The 23,721-nt window shown below is 37.9% G+C and overlaps 1 protein-coding gene across 1 annotated transcript in view; it reads left to right on the plus strand.

Moving 5' to 3' along the window:
- The window catches only part of LOC126094447 (putative helicase MOV-10), a 354,346-nt gene that overhangs the window by 307,084 nt on the left and 23,541 nt on the right, over positions 1–23,721 (plus strand). Inside the window, exons 18-19 of the mRNA XM_049908819.1 lie at positions 1,999–2,172; positions 15,647–15,854. Coding sequence (XP_049764776.1) covers positions 1,999–2,172; positions 15,647–15,854 — 382 coding nt within the window. The remainder of the gene's footprint in view (positions 1–1,998; positions 2,173–15,646; positions 15,855–23,721) is intronic.

Consider the following 23,721-nt stretch of genomic DNA (forward strand, 5'->3'; position numbering starts at 1 on the left):
AGGATACTTGTTTTGATATAGCTGTGCTGTGTCTCAACCATTTCCATCTGCTTGGCTGTATGCAGGCAGCATCTCATTTTGTTCCCAACATTAATACCAGACCATTCTGCTGCATACAGTACTCACTGTGTCAATCATACAGCCTGAAGCACAGAATGTACACACATCACATGATGAGAGGGAACTTTCATTCATTTTGGCGATGATGCATTTCTGGACACATGTTCGTAGGACCTTTTTTCCTCCAATTCCTGTCAGGAATCCATCCCTACAATTTGCTGGTTATATGAGGGTCATTCATTAAGTAATGCCCCACTTTTTTATCTCAGAACATATTTATTGTTAAGAGTCAGAATTTGGTGACAATATACATAAACATGTTTTGTCTGTGTCCTATTTTTCTACATAGTCTCCGTCATGTTCTATGGCCATACACCAACATTGTGGAAGAGTATGTACTCCGTGCTGGTAAAAGCTCTTCTCCTGTAGGCGTAGCCACGTTTTCATTGCATAACAGACACACTCATCATCTTCAGAAAGGCCTCTCCGTCGATCTCAAAATCCTCCTACAATTCAGATGAAATGGCCTTTCTTTGAATCTTGTGGTCTGCTGTGAGCATTCATAGAACCCATCGTGAGCACCTGTTTGAATATCCGAGAGTCTCAATCATGCATACACGTTTTTTAATATCCAAGAGTCTCAATCATGCAGAAGCACTTCCAATGCTGACCGACAAATGTTGAGCCAATTGTCGAGCTGTGATGCGACGGTGGGCATGAATAATGGCATCTGCATGATTCAGCATGCCTGGAACAGTGGCTTGACAGGATGTCCTGAGTGTGGCTAATCATGGAGCTCTGTTTCTGCATTTCCTGAGGCTGTAACTTTCTATGCCCATCACCCAACTATACTCCTATTAACTGCAGCATCGTCATACACTGCACACAAACGTTTATGGATGTTCACCATGGTTTCTTTTTCTGCACGCAGGATTTCAAGAACAGCATGCTGCTTGTAACATGAGTCATATGTAGACACCATTTTGATGCTGTACTATGGCTCTGCCATCTGCCAGAACGGTTCGAAACTTCACCGGCGCACAGAGCTAACATTAAATGTGAAATACCAACAAGGACATTTGTGTATATTAATGACTTAAACGAAAATTGTATACATAACGTTGTGCTGTTTCGTTTTCTTCCATACAGTAGGTTTCCACAGAAAACAGGAAATTTGTATTTAAGGCTTATCTGCTTATGATTATAATACTACTACATAAAATTTAAATTTGCTATAACAACAAGTAAGGCTCAAGGTCAGAAAATGGGAAAGAGGAGAAGAATAGGTGGGGGAGAGAGAACAAATTGACATAAATAGGGGGGAAGGAGATGGAGAGAGAGAGGAGGGGAGGGTGGAAGGAGGAGATGGACAGAGAGAGTATGAGCAGGAGCTGGACAGAGAAGTGGACGAAGAGATGGTGAAGAATGGGGGAGAAGGGATGGGACAGAGAGAGTGGAAAGGAGGAGGTGGACACAAAGAGGGGGAGAGAGGAGAGAGACAAAGAGAGGGAGCAGGAGGAGGTGGAGAGAGAGGGAACAGAAGGAGATGGAGAGGAGAGGGCGGGAGGAGATGGACAAAAAGAAGGGGAAGAAGGAGATTAGCATGTATATCCAATTCCCATACATATTTAACAATTGCAAAGCACTGCTAGATTCATTAGTACTAAATACACAATGTATTCAAAACATACAGCTTGAAAAATAATTTTGTAGTTTCGTGTATAGGCTGAGTATGTATTGTGAGCAGATGTAGATGTACATGCGCGTGCGCACACACACACACACACACACACACACACACAAAGAATGTTTTAGTGTTAGGAGTGGTATCGAAGCAAGTAAAGATATTCCAGAGTGACACATTCCATGTTTTGTTACTTTATTTTTATAGTCATCTTTTTAAGAATTAAAATACCTATACGAAATTGTGTATTCCAGGTGCAGAAATTTCGTCAGGTGCTAAAGAAAAAGTGGTCTGATATAACTGTTGGATCAGTTGAGGAATTTCAAGGGCAGGAGAGGCTAATTATTATTATATCTACTGTACGTTCAAGGACAGAACTGCTAAATGATGACTATAAGCATCATCTTGGGTTCCTGAAAAATCCAAAGGTCTGTAACAGTGTATTTTTTATAATTAGGATATTCAGTATCTGTTTTTGTATTCTGTTTCATGCAGTGTTCTACATTTACATACATACTCTGCAAGCCACCGTGTGGTGCATGGCAGAGTATCTTCTACCACTGTTAGTCATTTCTTTTCCTGTTCACTCACAAATAGGGTGAGGGGAAAACGACTGTCTATATGCCTCCACCAGCCCTAATTTCTCTTATCTGCATGGTCCTTATGCGAAATGTACATTTGCAGCAATAGAATCATTCTGGAGTCAGCTTCAAAAACTAGTTCTCTAAACTGTCTCAGTACTGTTCCACGAATAGCATGTTACCTTCTCTCCAGGGATTTCCATTTGAGTTCACAATCCCAAACATTCAAGCAGTACTCAAGAATGGCAACACAAGTGTTCTATGCACAGTGACCTTTACAGATGATCCACACTTTCCTAAAATTCTTCCAGGAAAGTAAAGTTGATCATTTGCATTCCCTACTCCTATCCTTATGTGCTCAGTCCATTTTATATTGCAACATTACGCTTAGGTACTTAATGGATGTGACTGTGTCAAGCAGTACAACACTAATGCATTACAGGATTGTTTTTCTTAGTCATCCGCATTAACTCATGTTTTCTACATTTAGAGCAAGCTGCCCTTCATCACACCATGCAGAAATTCTATTTAATTCATGCTGTATCCTCGTACACTCAGCAACGACGCCTTCCCATACACCACCTGCGTCATCACCAAATGGCTGTAAATTACTGCTTACCCTGTCTGTCAAATCATTTATGTATGTTGAGAATAAGAGAGGTCCTATCACACTCCTCAGGGGCACTGCTGCCATACCCTCATCTTTAATTAACACTCAGCATCCAGAACAATGTACTGGATTCTATTATTTAAAAAGTCTTCAAGCCACTCAGTCTAGAAACACATTCCATATGCTCATACCTACATTAACAATCTGCAGTGGGACACCTTGTCAAATGCTTTCCGGAAATCTAGAAAAATAGAATTACAGTAAGCTTTGTAGCTATTTTCATGAATTGTAATTTAATATTCAATTTCTGTGACACAACTTTGATTGTTTGTCGTTCCACAAATGAGATTCACACTGAAGCATTTTTTGCTCATCAAAATCCAAAATCCAGGCATCCTCCTAAATTACACAACATAATTTTAATGCTTAGCACTTTTAAAAGAGAGGTCACAACTTCAGACTTAATTTGTGTATGACTATCACCAAACAAGGGATTGTGAGCTGTGCCCTCCTAACATAATGTATTTTACCCCTCAAGTAGCAATATAAATGCAATAATACAGAGCCCACTTGTTTAAGTATTCAAGCTATCTTTAAAGTGCTCCAGAAAAGTTACTCTACATTTTGTTCCACAAATCTCCTGGTGAAAGCTAATAGTATTGGACAAATCTCTTTTGAGTGGTGACATACAGTATTTTGTTACTGAATGTGAGGTGGAAGAATAAATCAAGGATATCTCTATCTACATGCACACCCTTCAATCCGCTTTGAAGTGCATGGTAGATGACACTTCCCATTCTCTCACATGTTCCTTGCTGATTGATACATAGGATGCTAAGATACATTCCTAGAGTCCTCACTTAATAATTCATACTTGAAACTTTGTAAGAAGGCTTTTGTGGGATAATTGGCTTCTATCAAAAAGTACATGCCATTTCTGTGACAGTCTCCTGTGGGGCAAATGAACATGTTAACATTCATGCTGCCCTTTTTTTGAATATTTCTTGTTGGTCCTACAGTGGTGTGCAAAACTAAAGGATGAAAATAGCTTTCGTATGATGTGACACTGCAAAGTAATGTAACTCTATTAAATGAAGGCCGTATGTAGAAAGAACTGCAACAGTAAGGTACAGAAAGTAACGAACTAATACAGAGTGAGACAAAGTGAGCTGAACAGAAACAACACTTATTCAAAGAGTACAATTTCACTGAAGTCATCACAATTCGAGTCCATTCAGAATATCCTCTCATTTCAAGAGCTTTTCCACCTCCGTTGTTTAATGCAGTCATGCGTTGTCAGAGCCAAATGCACCCATGAGAAGACACTCATGGAAAATGAGTACAGTGTCACAATAATGTTGACCAGCGAGTGAACTGCGTCGAAAGTGTTGGAGGTCAGTATGCCCATTCAACATTTTGCCTCCCTTCATGATAACAGCCGGACCACCAAAACATTCATGTTTAACAATGTTTTGAGTACATTACGTCTCCCTAGCTCTTGCCATATGAGGGTTTGTTGAACGTGATTGTTTTTGTGGACCATGTGTTTTGGTGTGGTGAGGCATAATGTAGCACTGGTTTATTGACCTCCAGATCTGTGAACATGATACACTTACTGGTTCACATTATTCTGACACTATACTTCTTCCCAATATATGTCTTTTCAGGGGTGCACTCATTTTTATGGATGACAACACATGACCGCATCAAACAGGATGGTTGGAGGAGCTCATTGAATGAAACGATATTTGGTGAATGGATTGCCTTGCCCATTCCCTTGACTTAAAATCCATCAATCACCTTCCGTGGTGATTACACACCCTATTAAGAGCCATGTCCCACTGTTTGTAATGTCCAGAGGACCATCACGAATCACTGTGACTTCAGTGTAATTACAGTAAAACTTCATTAACACGAATCTGAAGGGACCAAAAAATCAGGAGTTTGTGTTAAAAAAAATTCGTGTTAAGTGAAAAACATAGATTTTAATAAGTATACATGTACAGCAGCACATTAATATGTAATACACTACACTATCAATCACGTTATTGTAGACTTATAACACTATAAAGTGATTGTAAAATCCAAGTACTCACAAATTATGTACGTTACTTTCTTGGAAAAACTTTGGTCATGGTTCGCTGACATTCATGGGAACGATAATATTTTGTAATTTCACAACTAATTGTAATGATAGCGTCCATAAACCCAGCAGTGACATCAGATGTTGAAGCAAACCGTTCTAAACAGTCCAAGGCTGTAAACATCTCCTGACGGGTAGGTGGAATGGTATCTGTATTGTCTTCCTCTTTACTTTCTTCTGATGGCCCTTCTTGCACCTCGTTCACAGCTTTTGGCGCATCCGATTCCACAGAAGCACATACAGCAACATCGTCGTCTACACTAATGAATTCTTCAAAACTAATGCCAGGGTTTGCAACGCTCTGTTAAACCACTTCCCTATATGATGTGGCGATACTGAGATCCAGGCTGCTGCGATGGCTTTTATTGCATCAAGCAGATTCCAATTTGGGGTTGCACTATTATTTTCAGCAGCAAGAATTGCAGCTCTTGCAAGTCGCTTACGATAAGCTCTCTTTATGAGAGAGATTATGCCTTGATCCAAAGGCTGAAGGCGGCTTGTGGTGCTGGGTGGAAAAAACTGAACCTTTATGTTGGATAGGTTCAGATCATGAAAGTTATGGGCAGTACATCTGTCCAATGTAAGAAGAACATGTCTATTTTGAGCAACCATTCGACTGTTGAAACGAAGAAGCCACTTGCAAAATGATGTAACATCGATCCAAGCTTTCTTGTGGTGAGAGTAGATGCAAGGTAAAGTGTCCATATTTATGTTTTTAAAGCAATGTGGTTTCTCGGATTTACTGATAACCCAGGGACGAAACTTCTCATTGCCGTCAGCATTACAGCACAGTACAACGGTCACACATTGTTTGCTTCGTGCTCCACCGTGAAACTTATCACCTTTTATCCCCAGGGTGTGATTTGGAAAAAGATTGTAGAAAAATCCAGTTTCATCCATGTTAAACACATCACATGCGGCAAACTTTTCCCTCACTTGGTTGAATTCATGCAACCAGCTGTTCGCACTTTCTTCAGCAACTTTATTTTTTTTCACCACAAATTTGTACAGATTTAATTGAATGTCTCTTTTGGAACCGATACAACCAACCAGCAGAACAACGGAAGGCTTCGATGCCCATATCTTTAGCAATATCATTTGCTTTTGACTGAATCACAGGGCCAGTTAAAGGTATGTTAGATGCACGCATATGACTGAACCATTCTAGCAGTAACGTCTCGATGTCTTCATACTTGGCGGTATGAAGATTTATTTCCAGAACCTGATGCTGCAGTATTAATAATTATTTTTCGATTCTTAGTAATCGTAGATATAGTAGATGTAGGTATTCCAAACTGCTCTAAAATTGCTGTTTTCTTGGTACCACGGTCAACTTCATCTAGAATCTTAAGCTTTAACTGTACATTTAGAGCTGTCTGTTTCCTCTTTGCCATTTTCGCATGCTGTGGTACTGGTTGTAACTGTAGTTTTTATTCAGTATTCCTGCTCGATACGGCTACGACTAACAGAACACCTGTCAAATCTGGCACTGAGTACATTCCTAAATGGTGCTGCACATATTATTGAATGTCTTAACAATCAGCATATGCTGTACATTTTGAGGTGACAATCGCGGCTACTGACCTTACAATATGTTAAAAACGAGTCAATAATAAGTAAAATTAACTTTGTAGCTACATTTCCTACATTCATTTCGGAAAGAAAATTACGCTTTAGAATACTCTAAGGTTGAGTTTGTGTTACAGTGAAATTTAATTACACTAGGAACTGAAACAGAGTTTATAATTTGCCTCAACCGAAATTTGTGTTAACCGATAAGACATACCATAAGAACTAATGTATTCCTGGTGGGACCAATATTTTTTTCGCGTTAACTGCGAGTTCGTCTTATGCGAGTTCACGCTAATGAAGTTATACTGTATTTCCTTTGAATAAAAATATATGTGTGTTTCTTTCAGTTACCTTCTATACTGTACTATACTATACTGTAGCAGTTCTTGCTACATATGATCCAAGTTTCATCACACTATGCTGCTTGGCAGTGACACATCGTGCGAAATTTACTTTCATTTTTGACTTTTGTACACGTGTATGTGGTATATGTCCCACACACTTGAGCAGTGTTCTGACATGATTTGCACAAATATTTTGAAAGTAATCTCCTTTTGTAGACTTATTGCATTTTCCCAGTATTATACCAATGAAGCAAACCTGCCACCTGTATTACCTGTGGCTGAGCTTTGTTATCATTCAGTTCCTTATTCTTACACCCAGATATTTGGATGAGTTGACTGGTTCCAGTCATGACTCATTGACATTGTAGTCACTGTACATTTCTGCATTTTGTGAAATCTTTGTACCACCTTCAAATCTTATAAAAATCTGACATGATTTGTGCAGCTTGTTTCGAATTATGCTTTATCATAAATGACTGCATTATTAGCAAAAAGTTCAAGTTCTGATACAGGTCTACATGCCAACCAGCCAACACAGGGATGATGACATTGAAGAGTGCAGCAGCAGAATTGAATCACTGGTGGAGAGAGAGAAGAAAAAGGTGTGCATCATAGTAATGGGAAATCGGAATGCGGTGGTTAGTGAAGGGAAAGACAGAGATGTGGTTGGAAAGTTTAGATTGGGTAACAGAAATGGAAGATGTGCGAGAATGGTCAGATTTCGTAAGGAAAACTCATTGGTAGTTGGGAACACGCTTTTTGGACATCACTAAAGAAGACGGTACACATGGACATCGAATATAGACAACAGCAAATCCAGATCGATTGCATACTAATACAGAGTAGATTCCAGACATGCAACAGAAATGCCAAGATTTATCCAGGAGCAGATATTAACTCTGACCACAACTTAGTTGTAGCAGATGTGCAGGTTGGATTGAAAAGAATGTTGGTAGGTAAAGTGAGAGAGGAATTTAACTTGGATGCTCAAAAGGAAGAAGGAATACAAAAAGCTTGAAGAAGAGTCCCAAGACGAGTGGAAGATTAGAGAAAAGGCAGAGGGCATAAATGAACAGTGGAACCAGTTCAGAGACACCCTGAAAGCAACCAGTATGGGTGTTGGTCTGGCGAAGTGCAAGTGGAGAAGGGAACCATGGGTTACCAATGACATGATTTTGAAGGTGGCAGAAAGGAGAAACCGGAAAAACGCACAAACTGACGAAGGAAAATGGCAATACAGAAGACTGAACAATGAGCTGAGAAGAGTAATTGATCAGGCCAGGGAAAAATGGACAAGAGCTATCTGCTCAGAAATTGAGACACTGGAGAAAGAGGGCAAGTATGAAAAGATGTATCGAATGGCCAAGGAAATAGTATTTCAGGGAAGGAAAAACAAAACAAACGTCGAGATAGAAGGGAAAGATGGAACTCTTTTAAGTGACTCACACACTGTTAAGAACAGATGGAAGTAATATATTGAAACTCTCTATGAAGTGGATCAAAGACTTCCCTATCTGCAGATTGACAAGGAAGAATCAGTAAAAGAAGATGGAAAAGGAACAAAAGCATGTGTTGTAGGTGACATTCCGGCAGAAATCTTAAAGAATTTAAAATAAACAGGCGAAAATGAGTTGACCTGTCTTTGCAACTACATTTATGACAAAGGGGAATGGCCAGAAGACTTTCTCATAAGTAATAGTCCCAATCCCAAAGACTAATAATCCCAAAAATTGTGAAGACCACACGACAATCAGCCTAACATCGCAGGCAGAAAAAGTAGTTCGAATTCTGAATAGGAGGCTATATGGAATGCCAGAAGAAACACTTGGTGTATGTTGTCTTCGTAGACCTCAAAGAGGCCTTTGATAGAGTGCAGTGGGATAAGCTGTTAGATATCTTGAAAACGAAGGGAGTAAAGTGGAAGGAGAGAAGATTGATTGCAAATCTGAACCTGAATCAAAAAGTTCAGGTGTGAATAGCTAATGGGATCTCTGAAGATGCAAGATTGGGAGAGGTGTTAGACAGCGCTGTTGTCTCTCTCCGATCCTATTTAACATCTGTCTGGAGGAAGTAATGAAAAGCTGTTGGGATGGGACAAGAGGCATCAGGACAGGTGGGTGAAAAATTGAACATATAAGATTTGCAGATGACATGGCGATCCTCACAGAAAATCAAGAGACGCTGACTCAGACTCAAATGCTAAATGACCTGAATCAAGCCTGTGCAGCATATGGCATGAAAATTAATGAAAAGAAAACCAAAAGCATGGACATAGGCCTAAAGAAAAGAAAAGTGAAAATTAAGTTGGGATCAGAAATCATAGAATAGGTAAGGTCATTCAAGTATTTGGGAAGTTGGATTAAAAAAGGCTTGGATTGCCAGCAAGATACCAAAGTGAGAATGGCTCTGGTGAAAGAGGCATTTCAAAACTAGAGAAGGCTCCTAACTAGTTGTTTAAACAAGGAAGTAAGGAAGCGGCTGGTTTAGTCCTTAATATGGAGTGTGACCATGTATGGAGGAGAAATGTGGACTTTGAGAAAGCAGAATGAGAAGAGAATTGAAGCTGGTGAAATGTGGATTGGCATAGAGTGGAGAAGATCAGTTGGACTGATCAAGTCAAGAATGAAGAAATATTGAGGAGAGTTGGAGAAGAACGGAGATTGCTGCTGATGGTGAAGAACAGGAAACTGAAGTGGATAGGCCATAATCTAATAAGAGATTGCCTTCTAGTAGAGGAAATTGAAGGTTTCGTTCTGGGAAAAAGAGGGAAGGGCAGAAGAAGGTTCCAGATGCTGGATGATGTCAGCAGGCCACAATGAAGGTACCAAGGAATGTAGAGGAATGCAGAAGACAGAGAAGCATGGAGGGCTATGCAGTCCAAACTTGGCACAAGGCAGACAACCCAGTGATGATGATCAAGATGGAAAAGAGAGTAATTACTGTTTCCTTGGAGTAAGTCAAGAAAATTCAGTAACATCAACTGGAATTAAATCTTATTTGGATTCTGGAGCTACAGAGCACTTAATGAATAGTAATTTATGTTTGAAAAACTTGTTGGAACAAAATTAATATTGCAAAGTCTGGAACATTTCTATATGCTAAATTTGTTGGTGAAGTTGAAGTTGTAAGTTATGTGAATGACAAGAAAATTATGATTTTGAGCAAGAAAATTATGATTTTGATCACAGATCTTCTGTGAGTTCCAGATTTCACCTATAACCTTCTGTCAGGATGTAAATTAGAACTGAAAGATTGGCAAGTCGTTCTTGAGAGCTTTAATGATAGTTTTCATAAGGGCAATGTGACTCCTGCCGATGTACAGAACAGTGAGTCAGATATGTACAGACAAAATTTTATACTTAAGGAACTACAGTGTCCTTGTAGCTTCACCACCATAGATGAATGAATTATGGCACGAAAGGTTGGTTCACCTGAATTATGATAATATTCCTAAGTTCCAGACACGTTGACAGAATTAATTTAAATCTAGCAAGTCAGATGATGATCACGTCATACGTGTATTCAAGGAAAACAGACATCACAGTCCCATGAAACATGAGAGTAAAAACAAGTGGGCCACTAGAACTTATCCATGGTGATCTAATAGAACCACTTACTCAAAGTTCATAATCATATGATGATAAAAGATATAGTTTAACATTTATTGATGATTCTTATTCAATTTTCTTGTGTATGTTTTCAAGAAACAAAGTCATAAATGCCGAAGTTTTTCAAAAATTTTGAAGCAACATCGACAGCTTATTTTAGTTTGAAAATAAGTTGTCGTAATTGTGATAATGGGCAGAAGTATATATCAAATGAGGTGAAGACTTTCTGTGAACATTTGGGCATTCAGTTTGAGTTCACAGTGTGAAAGACACTGTAGTGTTTCCTATCCTCGGAGTTCTGCCATTAAAATACAAAATAGAAAATCTGATTGGGTTTTGAATTTTGATGGAATAAGTTACGGATAAGGCGGACTTCGTATTACTGATTGAGATAGTGCTGTAATTTGACTGTGCATGGCAGACCGGGTCGGCAACACTACAAAAAACGACTGTAAGGAAATAGCATCAGAAATAAGTTGATATTTACCTTATAATTCTGTTAGAAATGTAGTATTTATTATAATATAGTCTTCGTGGCTGCATCTGGAATACTTCTTAATTTTCTTGTAGGATGTCCTTTTTCTCATTGTTTGCTGGTCCTCTTGTTCTCCATCTGATGAAAAGTTCTTTAAGTTGTCACTGTGAGGATTAATTTATAAATTTGGCGATAACCATTTCTAATCACTACTGAAATAACTTCGTTTCATAATATAGTTTTAATTTCCACTTAAAAGCATATTTAACACAGTGCCAAAAATACACGTCTCGAACGTATGAAGACAAGGGAGTAATTAACTAGTTGTTAAAACAAAAAAGATCAAAATTACTTATAAAAAATCTAATTGCTGGCACAGTGCTCTTCTGCATGCGCGATCGTAAATCATATCTTTGTACTGGCGGAGGCGCGGTAGTCAAAGTACCGTTACAACACCACAGCAGAGTGGGATTTCTGAAAGGCTAAATAGTATTGTTTAGGACAAAGCGTCTCATATCAAAACTTAACAAGAGTTTCTGTACAGAAGCAGTGTTGACTGCAGCTTATTTACAAATAGGAGTCCAACTATAGCCTTGGAAGAAAAAGTAGCAGCAGCTCTATGGTATGGAAGAAAACAAAACTTGAAGAAGATGGATGTTTTTGGTTGTGTAACCTTTTTAAACATTCCAAAGGAATGTGGAGCTATAAAGTTTGATTATCATTCACTTAGATGAATTTTTATTGGATATTACCCACATGGATACAGATTTTAGTGTCCAAGAACTGAAGAAAGTAATTTTAGAAAAGGAAGCAATTTTTGGTGAATTTACTTTCATGAGACAACTAGTAAACACTGGCTTTCAGTAGAAGAAGTAAACATGACAAATGAATTTGAATACCAGACAGATGAAAACAGAATGGAAGAATACAAGATACGTGAAAACAAACAAGAAAGAAGGAAAGAAGAGAGAAAATTCAAGAGAATTGGTAACAATGCCAGAAAAAGCAATGCAACAAGGAACAAAGGATGCCTGCATGATTTTACAATCATGGAGTACTGACATTGCATACTGAATCATTTTTTGATGATGTCCCTGAATCTTATGGAGATACACAAAGGATACATGATGAACATAAATGGCATGGAACAACCAGTAAAGAAATAATGTCACTGGAACTTAGCGAGACATGGCTGTAACATTGTGCTGCCCAGAGGAGAGATCAATTGACAACAAGTGTGTCTTCAAAATTAAACATCATCAAGATAAAGGAACTGAAAGAATAAGGTGAGGCTTGTAACCAAAGGCTGTGTTCAGAAGAAGGTTTATTATTATGGTGAAACATAAGCGCCTGTTGCATGTTTGGCTGTGTTGAAAACACCAATGTTAATCCTCATTGAACAGGATCTGTATACATGTCAAATGAATGTCAAAATACTTTTATACATAGGGAACTAATTGAAGATCCCTCAAGGTGTCACATGTCTAAAGAATCAAATCTTAAAATTTTAAAAAAAGGCCTTGTATGGATTGAAACAGGATCCTCTTATGTGGAATGCAAAATTTGATAGCTTTTTCAAAAGTATTGGACTTAAGCAGTCAAATGTTACAGATGTCGGTATGCAGTCAAATGTTACCGATGTCGGTATGTGGGCAATTAGGAAGATAGTAGAGTGTATCTTTTATTATATGTAGATGATATTATAATTGCCGCAAGTAACTCTGATAAGATCAGTAAGATTACAAGGGTTTGGAAAATCAATTTTTCGTGTGTGATATGGGAGAACTTAAATCATTTCTTGGCCTTGGTTTCAAAAGGTCAGATGATGGAATGATTATGAGTCAACCCACATACTTACAAAAACTATGTACTCAAATGCTTCAACGTGAAACAATTGTAGCCCATTTAAGACACCAGTGGAGGCCAAACCCATAAAGGAAAATAAACCAGAGCTGAAAAGTAATCAAGATTACACAGGTGAATCCAAACCATTTCATCAGTTGATACATTGTTTGATGTGTGCTATGCTTGTGACAAGACCAGACTTGAGTGGCAGTAAATTATTTCATCTGGTATGAAAGCAAACCAATGGACTGCCATTGCAAGGAACTTAAAAAAGAGAGCTAAGAATATCAAAGGGTTGTTGAATTTTGGTCTGCACCGTGGAAGAGGAGCTCGACAGATACAGATTTTGGCAGAGGAAAAGATAGGGAGTCTACATCAGGATTCCGTTTGCAAGTGCATGGAAATACTGTTTGTTGAATGACAAATGTCAAAGCTACATTTCCTTATTTTCAACTGAAGCTGAGTATGTAGCCTTGGCCGCAACTGCAGTTCATTGTTTGGTTAATTCAACTGTTGACTGTCATGGGTCTTAAGGTCAACTACCCAATAAGATTTTTTGAAGACAGCGATTCTGGTACTCATTTGTGTGGAAGATGGGAGCATCAGATAATGAAACACATTAATATTAAATACAGTTCTGTCAGAAAGTGTGTGAGCAAGGGAATTATTGATGATTGTTATATAAACAGAAAGGAAAATGCAGCTCTCTAAATTTTTCAAGATATTATCAACAATTAATACTTAGATTAAATTGCCTTGATTTAAATATTTGTTTCAGTTATAAAATATGAACATTGTGGGAGACTATCGAAGGTTGTATAAATTACCGTTTTGTTTTTTACTTTATGTATAATAATATCTGTGTTGCTATGGAGGTTTTTCTTTCCCTGGAGTTCTTAGGTGAGTTGCTGTGTTTGTGTTGCCATGAGTAACTGGTTGATTTAGAACACTGAATAAATCTTTGTTTCTCAAGCAATGAAATACAAGAAGTGGAAAATGTGATATTTTTTGGACTACAGATAGATCACAACCTCAGTTGGAAAACCCACTGCCTAGAATTAATAAAGCATCTTGGTTCATTTATGTTTGCGGTGTGCATGATTACTGCTGAAGGCAACTTAAAAATGAAGAAACTAGTTTATTCTACATATTTCTATTCACTAATGAGTTATGAAAACTTTTACCGAGTAAATTCAAGATACAGGGATAAATTTTCAGAACATAGAAGCATGCTGAAAGAATTATATCTCATGTTAATTCAAGAACATAATGCAGAGACCTCATCAAAAAACTTGATATTTTGAAAACTACTTCACAGTGCATATATTCATTACTCTTCTTTGTCTTTATGTAATTTCTCTTTTCACAAAGAATAATGCAAAGTATGAAAACCTGTGAAAACTACTTACAAAGTTTCTAAAACCACTTTAAATTTTGTAAGAAAGTGAAATGATCATGTGGCATTGTTGACCGGGAGGCTCAATTCTGGGAAGTTAGGCCGCCGAGTTACAAGTCTGCAACTAGCATGCCAGTGATGATGATGAAGGATGATGACGACGCAATACCCAGTCCACGAGCAGGTAAACTCCCCAACCTGGCCAGGAATTGAACCCGGGCCTGCTGCATGGTAGGCAAACATGTTACCACCCAGCTAAGCAGACACACTTTCAGTGATGTATCATGGAATATATTACTGACTCCTCTATATCTTTCCCATAAGATTGCGATGACAAGATTAAACTAATTGCAGGATGCACAGAGGCATTTAAGCAATCAATCTTTGTGCAGTCCATATGTGAATGGAATGGGAAAAAGCCATGATAACAGGTACTATGGGACGTACTCTCTGCCCTGCATTTCACAGTGGGTTGCAGAACATAGATGTAGATGTAGAGTGTAACACTAGGACCAAAAACAACTCTACAAAGATATCAAGGTGTTAGCATTATTGCAGAAGTGAATCAGGTGCATGGTTACACAAATATCAGACAACCTAGGAGAGCACATTAAATGTCACTTAGATAATGTAGTGGAGTGTAAGATTGAATTTCAGCACTTTTGGGCATCTCATTCTATTCTGTCGAAGAATAGCTTCATAAAAACTCTTCAGTTTTATGTTTTTGGTTAATGCGTAGTTAGAATTAACACTGTAATATAGCAATGTAATGTAATTTCACTATACTGCAATTAAATTAAATGCACATCCTTAACTTCTTTTCCACATCCAGAAACCACTTTCTGTGGATCTGTTGAATACGACTAATGTAATGTACAAAAGGGCAGAGCTATACCTAGTAAGTTGACAAAAATCAGTTGAAAAAATAATAGAAAGAGCCAGTTCATGACCAAATACATATAATTTTGCAGAACATTAGGAAATGTTTTCCTGTCTAATATTATCAAGTTCTGCCAAGCACTGGTGTAAAATTCAGTTAAAGTGATAGAAATGTTACTCCAACAGTTTATTTTTTTAATCATGTGACTCGTTTTTAATCAGATTTAGTATAAACTGTTACTGTTTTTATTTTTCAACACTATATAATGGCCATGTTTAATGAGAGCTTCATTATAATATTTACTGATGCGTAAGACAAAAAAGTGATATCCAAAAATTATTTGTAATTTCCTCTAGCAGGTATTGTGCATAGCACATTGAATTTGTATGAACAAATGATTATGATGGCAATAAAAGATAGGTACTAATAAGAAACTGTTTAATTACAGAGATTCAATGTGGCTGTGACTCGTCCAAAAGCTCTGCTAATTGTTATCGGGAATTCTGATGTACTTCAACATGATCAATGTTGGAGGAAACTTATTGAATTTTGCCATAAAAATGGTGCTTGCGCAGGGTGTAAATTACAGCTGCAAGCGGACCACATTCCCAGTACTGATGATGACTTCAACTTCAATTTCGCAGGTCTCAGTTTGGGTAAGAAAACTAAACTGTACTCTAAATTTTTTTTTAAGCAGTCATTTAAGACTGAGGCCATTGTGTGTGTGTTTTTTTACAATGATGGTGTAGTATTGTGGTTAATAAAATGTTCACTTTGCAGAGGAAGATTCTGACTTAAGTAAATTTTAATAATAATAATATTTTGTTCCAAAATATGCCCCAACATTTTGTCAGGTTTGTTGTGCTTTTGGTCCAAGAACCTATTATGGACCTGGTGTGCAGAAGTCCAGTCCTCTGTAGATGATGCTGTCATTTCCACTAGACTTATATATATTCCATTGGTGTCATGAGTATGCAGATAGCTTGCTGATAATATCATATATGACCATGCATGGCTCTTAGTTAAGGACTCTGAGGCAGAGCTGACAAAAAATATATATTTAAATATATTTGTGATAGTGAATTACAGAATGTTATCAGCATTTTGAATACTTGGGCATGGATTTAAATACTGACAGTCAACATTTTTGTAACTGTTGATATTGAGTCATATTTTTTGAACAGACAGTAACTAGCTTTAAGGCTGCACCTAATTTGGATCGCTTCTGTTGGTTTTTTGGATGTAGCAGTGTTTTGCAGGCTTGGTTTCTGTGGAGTACAGGTCTTCAGGGCCTCCCAAAGGGTCCATTTTTTCGGCCTAAGAATGTTCTACCAACTTCCACATGATTTTCTTACAATGAAAGGGAATCACAAGTGGCTGAACCTTCACTATCGAATCCCTGTCTCTGTATATCTTTATTATGCTTTGATGTGTCATTAATCAGTATATAACAGTATTGTTTTGGAAGGTATTGACAAATCTATCAGCTGTTGGAGAGGCATTCTAAATTTTTAAATGTCTTGTTATAGTATACTAGAATACCATAACATAAGTGGCAACACCTAATGAGAGTGACACGAATGATTAGAGGAAAGTTGGCAAGACGTGCCCCATTGTCTTTAGCTGCTGAGAATTTCCTTGCTTGCTGATGGGGTTTGTGTGATGTAGTGCATTATTGGCAAGTTTCTTTTGTGAGTGCATTGTGCCTGAATTCTTGTGAGTTTTATTTCCTTACAATCTGTATATTGAGCAAGCAGTGAAGGAAACAAAAGAAAAATTCGGAGTAGGTATTAAAATCCATGCAGAAGAAATAAAAACTTTGAGGTTCACCGATGACATTTTAATTCTGTCAGAGACAGCAAAGAACTTGGAAGAGCAGTTGAATGGAATGGATAGTATCTTGAAAGGAGGATATAAGATGAACATCAACAAAAGCAAAACGAGGATAATGGAATGTAGTCGAATTAAGTCGAGTGATGCTGAGGGAATTAGATTAGGAAATGAGACACTTAAAGTAGTAAAGGAGTTTTGCTATTTGGGGAGCAAAATAACTGATGATGGCCGAAGTAGAGAGGATATAAAATGTAGACTGGCAATGGCAAGGAAAGCGTTTCTGAAGAAGAGAAATTTGTTAACATCGAGTATAGATTTAAGTGTCAGTAAGTCGTTTCTGAAAGTATTTGTATGGAGTGTAGCCATGTATGGAAGTGAAACAAGGACGATAAATAGTTTGGACAAGAAGAGAATAGAAGCTTTTGAAATGTGGTGCTACAGAAGAATGCCGAAGATTAGATGTGTAGATCACATAACTAATGAGGAAGAATTGAATAGGATTGGGGAGAAGAGAAGTTTGTGGCACAACTTGACCAGAAGAAGGGATCGGTTGGTAGGACATGTTCTGAGGCATCAAGGGATCACCAATTTAGTATTGGAGGGCAGTGTGGAGGGTAAAAATCGTAGAGGGAGACCAAGAGATGAATACACTAAGCAGATTCAGAAGGATGTAGGTTGCAATAGATACTGGGAGATGAAGAAGCTTGCACAGGATAGAGTAGCATGGAGAGCTGCATGAAACCAGTCTCAGGACTGAAGACCACAACAACAACAACTGTAGCATGCCATCAGTCTGAAAACAGCACAGTATGAATTCAGTTTGAAATTTATTAGTGAAAGGTTTCGAATATAAGCTTAGGATGAAAGTGAAGGAACTTCATGCACCCAGACCCAACCTGAACATCAGTGAAGTACAAAAACTGCAAATCCAGATAATTACAATGAAGAAGTATACCTGTACAGTAACCTGTTTAGCTACTTACATCACAATTCCTGACAATTTAGAACTACCATACTAAAAACGATGTACTGTGAAAAAAAATCCTTTACTGCATATGTAATACAAAGCCTAAATATAAAAACCTACAAATATACCTCGTTAGCTTCGCAAACATATGAAACAATGTAGGAGATGCTCTGGTTGCTTCTGTCAGTCAGTCATAGCACAAGACCTGTGACATCATAAAACATCTCTATTTTGTCATGTGATGCCACAGGTTGGACATGCATGAAAAATGTTAAACATCTCAAATTCGTAATTAAAAAGACAAAAAACATTAAGCAAGCAGTGCAGATAACAAATCACAATAAATCACAATATCACAATTAAGATCTCTTAAAAACGCATTATTTTCAGTATGAGCTGTGTCAGTATATGTGGTATCAATGTCTAAACACACTATATGTAGATCTTTTCTTGGGGTTAGCTAGTGGTGTTATTTGGTATTTGATTATGAATGGGGAAAGAAATACAGTCTGAAAACTGTTTAGAGAGTAGTGGTGCCATATTTCCAGTCAGTGCATGTTGTAACCTTCCCTAATATGGAAACCATGAGCCAGGCCTGTTTTTTACATAACACAAAGAAAAACTTAATATGAGTGTTTGATAATGTAAGATGAAAGATGAAAGTAGATTTTTTTAATCTACTTATCAAGCTGCAGCAGGAGAAAAGAAATAAAACGTATGGCTTCTTCTGGCCGAAGAGTTTAGGACAAAGGAAAAGGGATGAATGGAAAGGACTTGTAAGGTTGAGGAAATGGAAAGAGTTACTGAAATGTGCCCAAGATCCCAGGTCAGGGGAGACATATTCTTTGGGATGAGAAGGAGAGACTTGTTTTTGGTGCCAATACTTGACAAGCCTTGAAAACCTAAGAATTTAAAAGGTGAATGATAAGATAATAATGAAGATAGAGATTAATGAACAAAAACCATGAATGAGTCAATTAGTGTGGAAAGCTACAGGCATTGTACATGGTAGACATGTGAGGGGCAGAGGGGAAAAAATAGACAGGTTGGAAAATAAAAAATACAGAAAAATAAAAAGGAGCAATGAAAAGGGATAGTTACTGAAAAGAAATGTTTTTACCACAGAAATTAATGTTTATTTAGGCCATAATGTAAGAAGGATTGATCAAAAATCTACTCATCAAGTTATGGCAGGAGAAAACACATATAATGTGTGGCTTCTTCTTCTGGCAAGAAACAAGCAACTTTTGAGAAGCCAGTTCTCAGCTGTGGAGTTCTGAGAAACTGGTGTCAAGAAGGGAAATCCAGATGGCACATGTGGTTAAAAGGGCACTAAGGTCCTGACTGTCATGTTTTAGAGCATACTCTGAAACAGAATCACACACAGTACCCTCTTGCAAAGCACTCTCTGAGAATGCAACTCTGGAGCAACCAAAGCCGCAGACCATCCTCTGACCTAATGGACAAAGAGAAGAAAGCATCAACTTAATCTTCTCCACAAAGAACAAAACTGAGAGAGTTGAAGATATGGAACAACCACACACTATTTTTCTACCATACATTGACAGTGTTTGTAAAATTTGTCACCAAGTGGACATTAAAATCTTCTGTTGGGGTGACAACAAAATTAGAGACCTATTAGAGTCCAACAAAGGTGTCTTTGATGTGCTGTACATGCCATAAGTGTGAGGTAAACTGTGAGTGCAGAGTAGTTTTATTTTAGAAAGGTGGGATGATGTATTGGAACACTATTAAAAGAAACAAAGATTACATATGCCTTCAACAACATCATAAATCCCCCGTGGCTGACCATTATAATGAATATGGTAAACATATACATTTTGAGGTTTCTTTGCTTGACATCATGGGAGAAGCACCACTTCATAAAAGCAGTTCAATGCTGATTCACATGTATTAGCCAATAAAAATTCCATCTTAAATTAAATCAATAAAGAACATCAGCTCCATTGTTCTCTACCACTGACATCCAGTCAGATGATGAATTTTATTTATGCACATTTAGAGATGCCTGCTATTACAAGTCAATCATAATAATTATGAATTTCCTCCAATAATTATGACTTTACAAATGATATGGCAAAACTTATGAAAAGGATAGTTGCTGCTCTACATTTAAAGGAGAAGCTGAGTCACTGATAAGCACAACCAAAAGACTGTCGGAAAGTGAGTTTTCAGTCAATAAGACCTTTGTCGCAAATAGACAACACACACACACACACACACACACACGCAACTCACATGCACATGACCACAGTCTCTGGCAGTTGGAGCCTGACCCAGACATATTGTTACATTCTATACTTAATTGACATATCGTTACATTCCATCCTTAATTTTCCATTGTTTGATGGCAAAAATTATGATTTTTTCAATTTTTTGTTGATTTATAAGTGTAAGTGTATAAAGCACTCAAAAGGGTGCACAAGAGAGTATCATTCTTTACCACTTGAATTCACAGCAATATTTCTTTTCACAATTTTAGTGGACAGTTGCTACATGTGTTCTTTTCTGCCCCTCTAAAATGTTGATTACAGCAAATTCCATGTATGGTATATGACTTCACTCATTTTAACATATAACCAGGTATGAAGTAGTATATTTTGCGCAGTTGTTCTCTTTGCAAGTCACTTGATGACTCTTCCTGGCAAGCGCCCATGCAGGTGTCTTTGATTTTTTGTGACGACAAATTGGAGTCGAGCTCTGTTTAATGAATAATGTGTATGCATCTGATGTGACATGTTCAAAAGGTTTTGAAATAAACAATGAAACAATTTCTGGTGTAGCAAAATGTATGTGGTGACAGTACTGGGACTAGTGGCACTGTTAAGAAACCAAGAATTGTTCAGAAATTTAGGGAGGAATACTCTAAAGCATGTCTCTGTTTATTGTGCTCCTCCAAATCTGATCCACATGTGTTTTGTTGTGTGTGTAGCAGGGATTTTTCCTTTGCACAAACACAATGAGGAAAATTCCTTCAGAATTGCTAATGTATGATTTAGCAGCGCATCAAAATATTTGCATCTACATCTATGTGATTACTCTGCTATTCAGTATAAAGTACCTGGCAGAGGGTTGAATGAACCACCTTCAAGCTGTCGCTTTACTGCTCCACTCTTGCTGGCAGAGGGTTCAGTGAACCACCTTCAAGCTGTCGCTTTACCGCTCCACTCTTGAACGGTGCGCTGGAAAAATGAGCACTTAAATTTTTCTGTGTGAGCCCTTATCTCTCTTATTGTATCATGATGATCATTTCTCCCTATGTATGTGGGTGCCAACAGAATGTTTTCACAATTGGAGGAGAAAATTGGTAATTGAAATTTCATTAGAAGATCCCGTTGCAATGAAAAACGCCTTTATTTCAATGATAGCCACTCCAGTTCACTTATCATGCCTGTGGCACTATCTTCCCTACTTCGCAATAACACAAAACAAGCTGCCCTTCTTTGTACTTTTTCGATGTCATCCGTCAGCCCCATCTGATGCGGATCCCACACCGCACAGCAATACTCCAGAATAGGGCGGATAAGCGTGTTGTAAGCAGTCACTTTAGTAAACCTGTTGCACCTTCTAACTGTTCTGCCAATGAATAATCATTTTGCATTTCGTTTTGGTCATGTGATGACTTTACAAAATAGTAAATAACAGCATCATCTGCAAACAATCTAAGACTGAGATTGTCTCCTCTGTTGTTAATATAGATCAGGAACAATACAAGGTCTATAACACTTCGTTGGGGAACGCTGGATATTATTTCTGTTTTACTCGATGAATTTCCATCTATTACTATGAAGTGTGATCTTTCTGACGGGAAATCAAATCCAGTCACACAGCTGAGGCAATATTCCATAGGCACGCAGTTTAGTTAGAAGATGCTTGCAAGGATTGGTGTCGAAAGCCTTCTGGAAATCTAAAAATATATAATCAATTTGACGTTCCCTGTCAATAGCACTCATTACTTCATTAGTATGAAGGGATAGTTGTGTTTCGCAAGAACAGTATTTTTTTAATCCGTGCTGACTACATGTCAATAAATAGTTTTCTTCGAGGTACTTCATAATGTTCGAAAACAGTACATGTTCCAAACCATGCCATGCGGCTTTCCGCGGATGATGCTGTAGTATACAGAGAAGTTGCAGCATTAGAAAATTGTAGCGAAATGCAGGAAGATCTGCAGCGAATAGGCACTTGGTGCAGGGAGTGGCAACTGACCCTTAACATAGACAAATGTAATGTATTGCGAATACATAGAAAGAAGGATCCTTTATTGTATGATTATATGATAGCGGAACAAACACTGGTAGCAGTTACTTCTGTAAAATATCTGGGAGTATGCGTGCGGAACGATTTGAAGTGGAATGATCATATAAAATTAATTGTTGGTAAGGCGGGTACCAGGTTGAGATTCATTGGGAGAGTCCTTAGAAAATGTAGTCCATCAACAAAGGAGGTGGCTTACAAAACACTCGTTCGACCTATGCTTGAGTATAGCTCATCAGTGTGGGATCCGTACCAGATCGGGTTGACGGAGGAGATAGAGAAGATCCAAAGAAGAGCGGCGCGTTTCGTCACAGGGTTATTTGGTAACCGTGATAGCGTTACAGAGATGTTTAACAAACTCAAGTGGCAGACTCTGCAAGAGAGGCGCTCTGCATCGCGGTGTAGCTTGCTCGCCAGGTTTCGAGAGGGTGCGTTTCTGGATGAGGTATCGAATATATTGCTTCCCCCTACTTATACCTCCCGAGGAGATCACGAATGTAAAATTAGAGAGATTAGAGCGCGCACAGAGGCTTTCAGACAGTCGTTCTTCCCGCGAACCATACGCGACTGGAACAGGAAAGGGAGATAATGACAGTGGCACGTAAAGTGCCCTCCGCCACACACCGTTGGGTGGCTTGTGGAGTATAAATGTAGAAATGTAGATGTAGATGTACCAGTACGCTCCATGCCCCTTCTGTTTACATTACTAATTGGCTTTCTTAAAAGTTGGCTTCTTTGTCATTGTAAGTAAAAGAATTTATAGGTGGAGGAGTGAAGACAGTACATTTAATATCCTTTGTCCCAGTAGTGTTACATACCCTGATGAAAGTTACTTGCAATATTGGCCAAAATGTTGGTACATCGTTTTAACTGGGATGCACTCTATGGCACAGATCATTTATATGGAAACTGCTACTATTTGTGTAGATAAATAAGAAACATTTACTTTTGAGTGCTTTATAAGGTAGGAGTTGAAGAGATCACTGAAGTGGTGAATGAACTCATACTTTAACTAAGTCAACCAGTGTATAGAATATCATGCAACTTATTTCTGGCTGAAATACCTCATTTGCATTTTGTCTTATTTTTAGTACAGCCATGTTTTGTGATTAATTGTAATTAGATCTCAACTTTTTGTCTAAGATAGCACAAATAACTTCTGCAGTGTTACAATGTTTAGAAGATTTTGAATGGGATGTATTACTTCTAATAGTTTTAAAAGTTCTTCGGCAGTTTAACTGAGAACAAAGACAATAATATTGTTGAATACATGTTTGTTAGTGATATTTTTGTGTCTGCCAGAATAGATCCATTATTTTTGTTAATGAATATCAAAAATGCAGGGAAAGGTAGATTGCTACTGACCATAAGGACGATACATTAAGTTGCAGGCAGGCGCAGTTGAAATGCATACTTCATGCACACACGACTGCCAACTCCAGCAG

Source organism: Schistocerca cancellata, chromosome 8 (assembly GCF_023864275.1).
Source record: "Schistocerca cancellata isolate TAMUIC-IGC-003103 chromosome 8, iqSchCanc2.1, whole genome shotgun sequence".
NCBI classification, from domain to species: domain Eukaryota; kingdom Metazoa; phylum Arthropoda; class Insecta; order Orthoptera; family Acrididae; genus Schistocerca; species Schistocerca cancellata.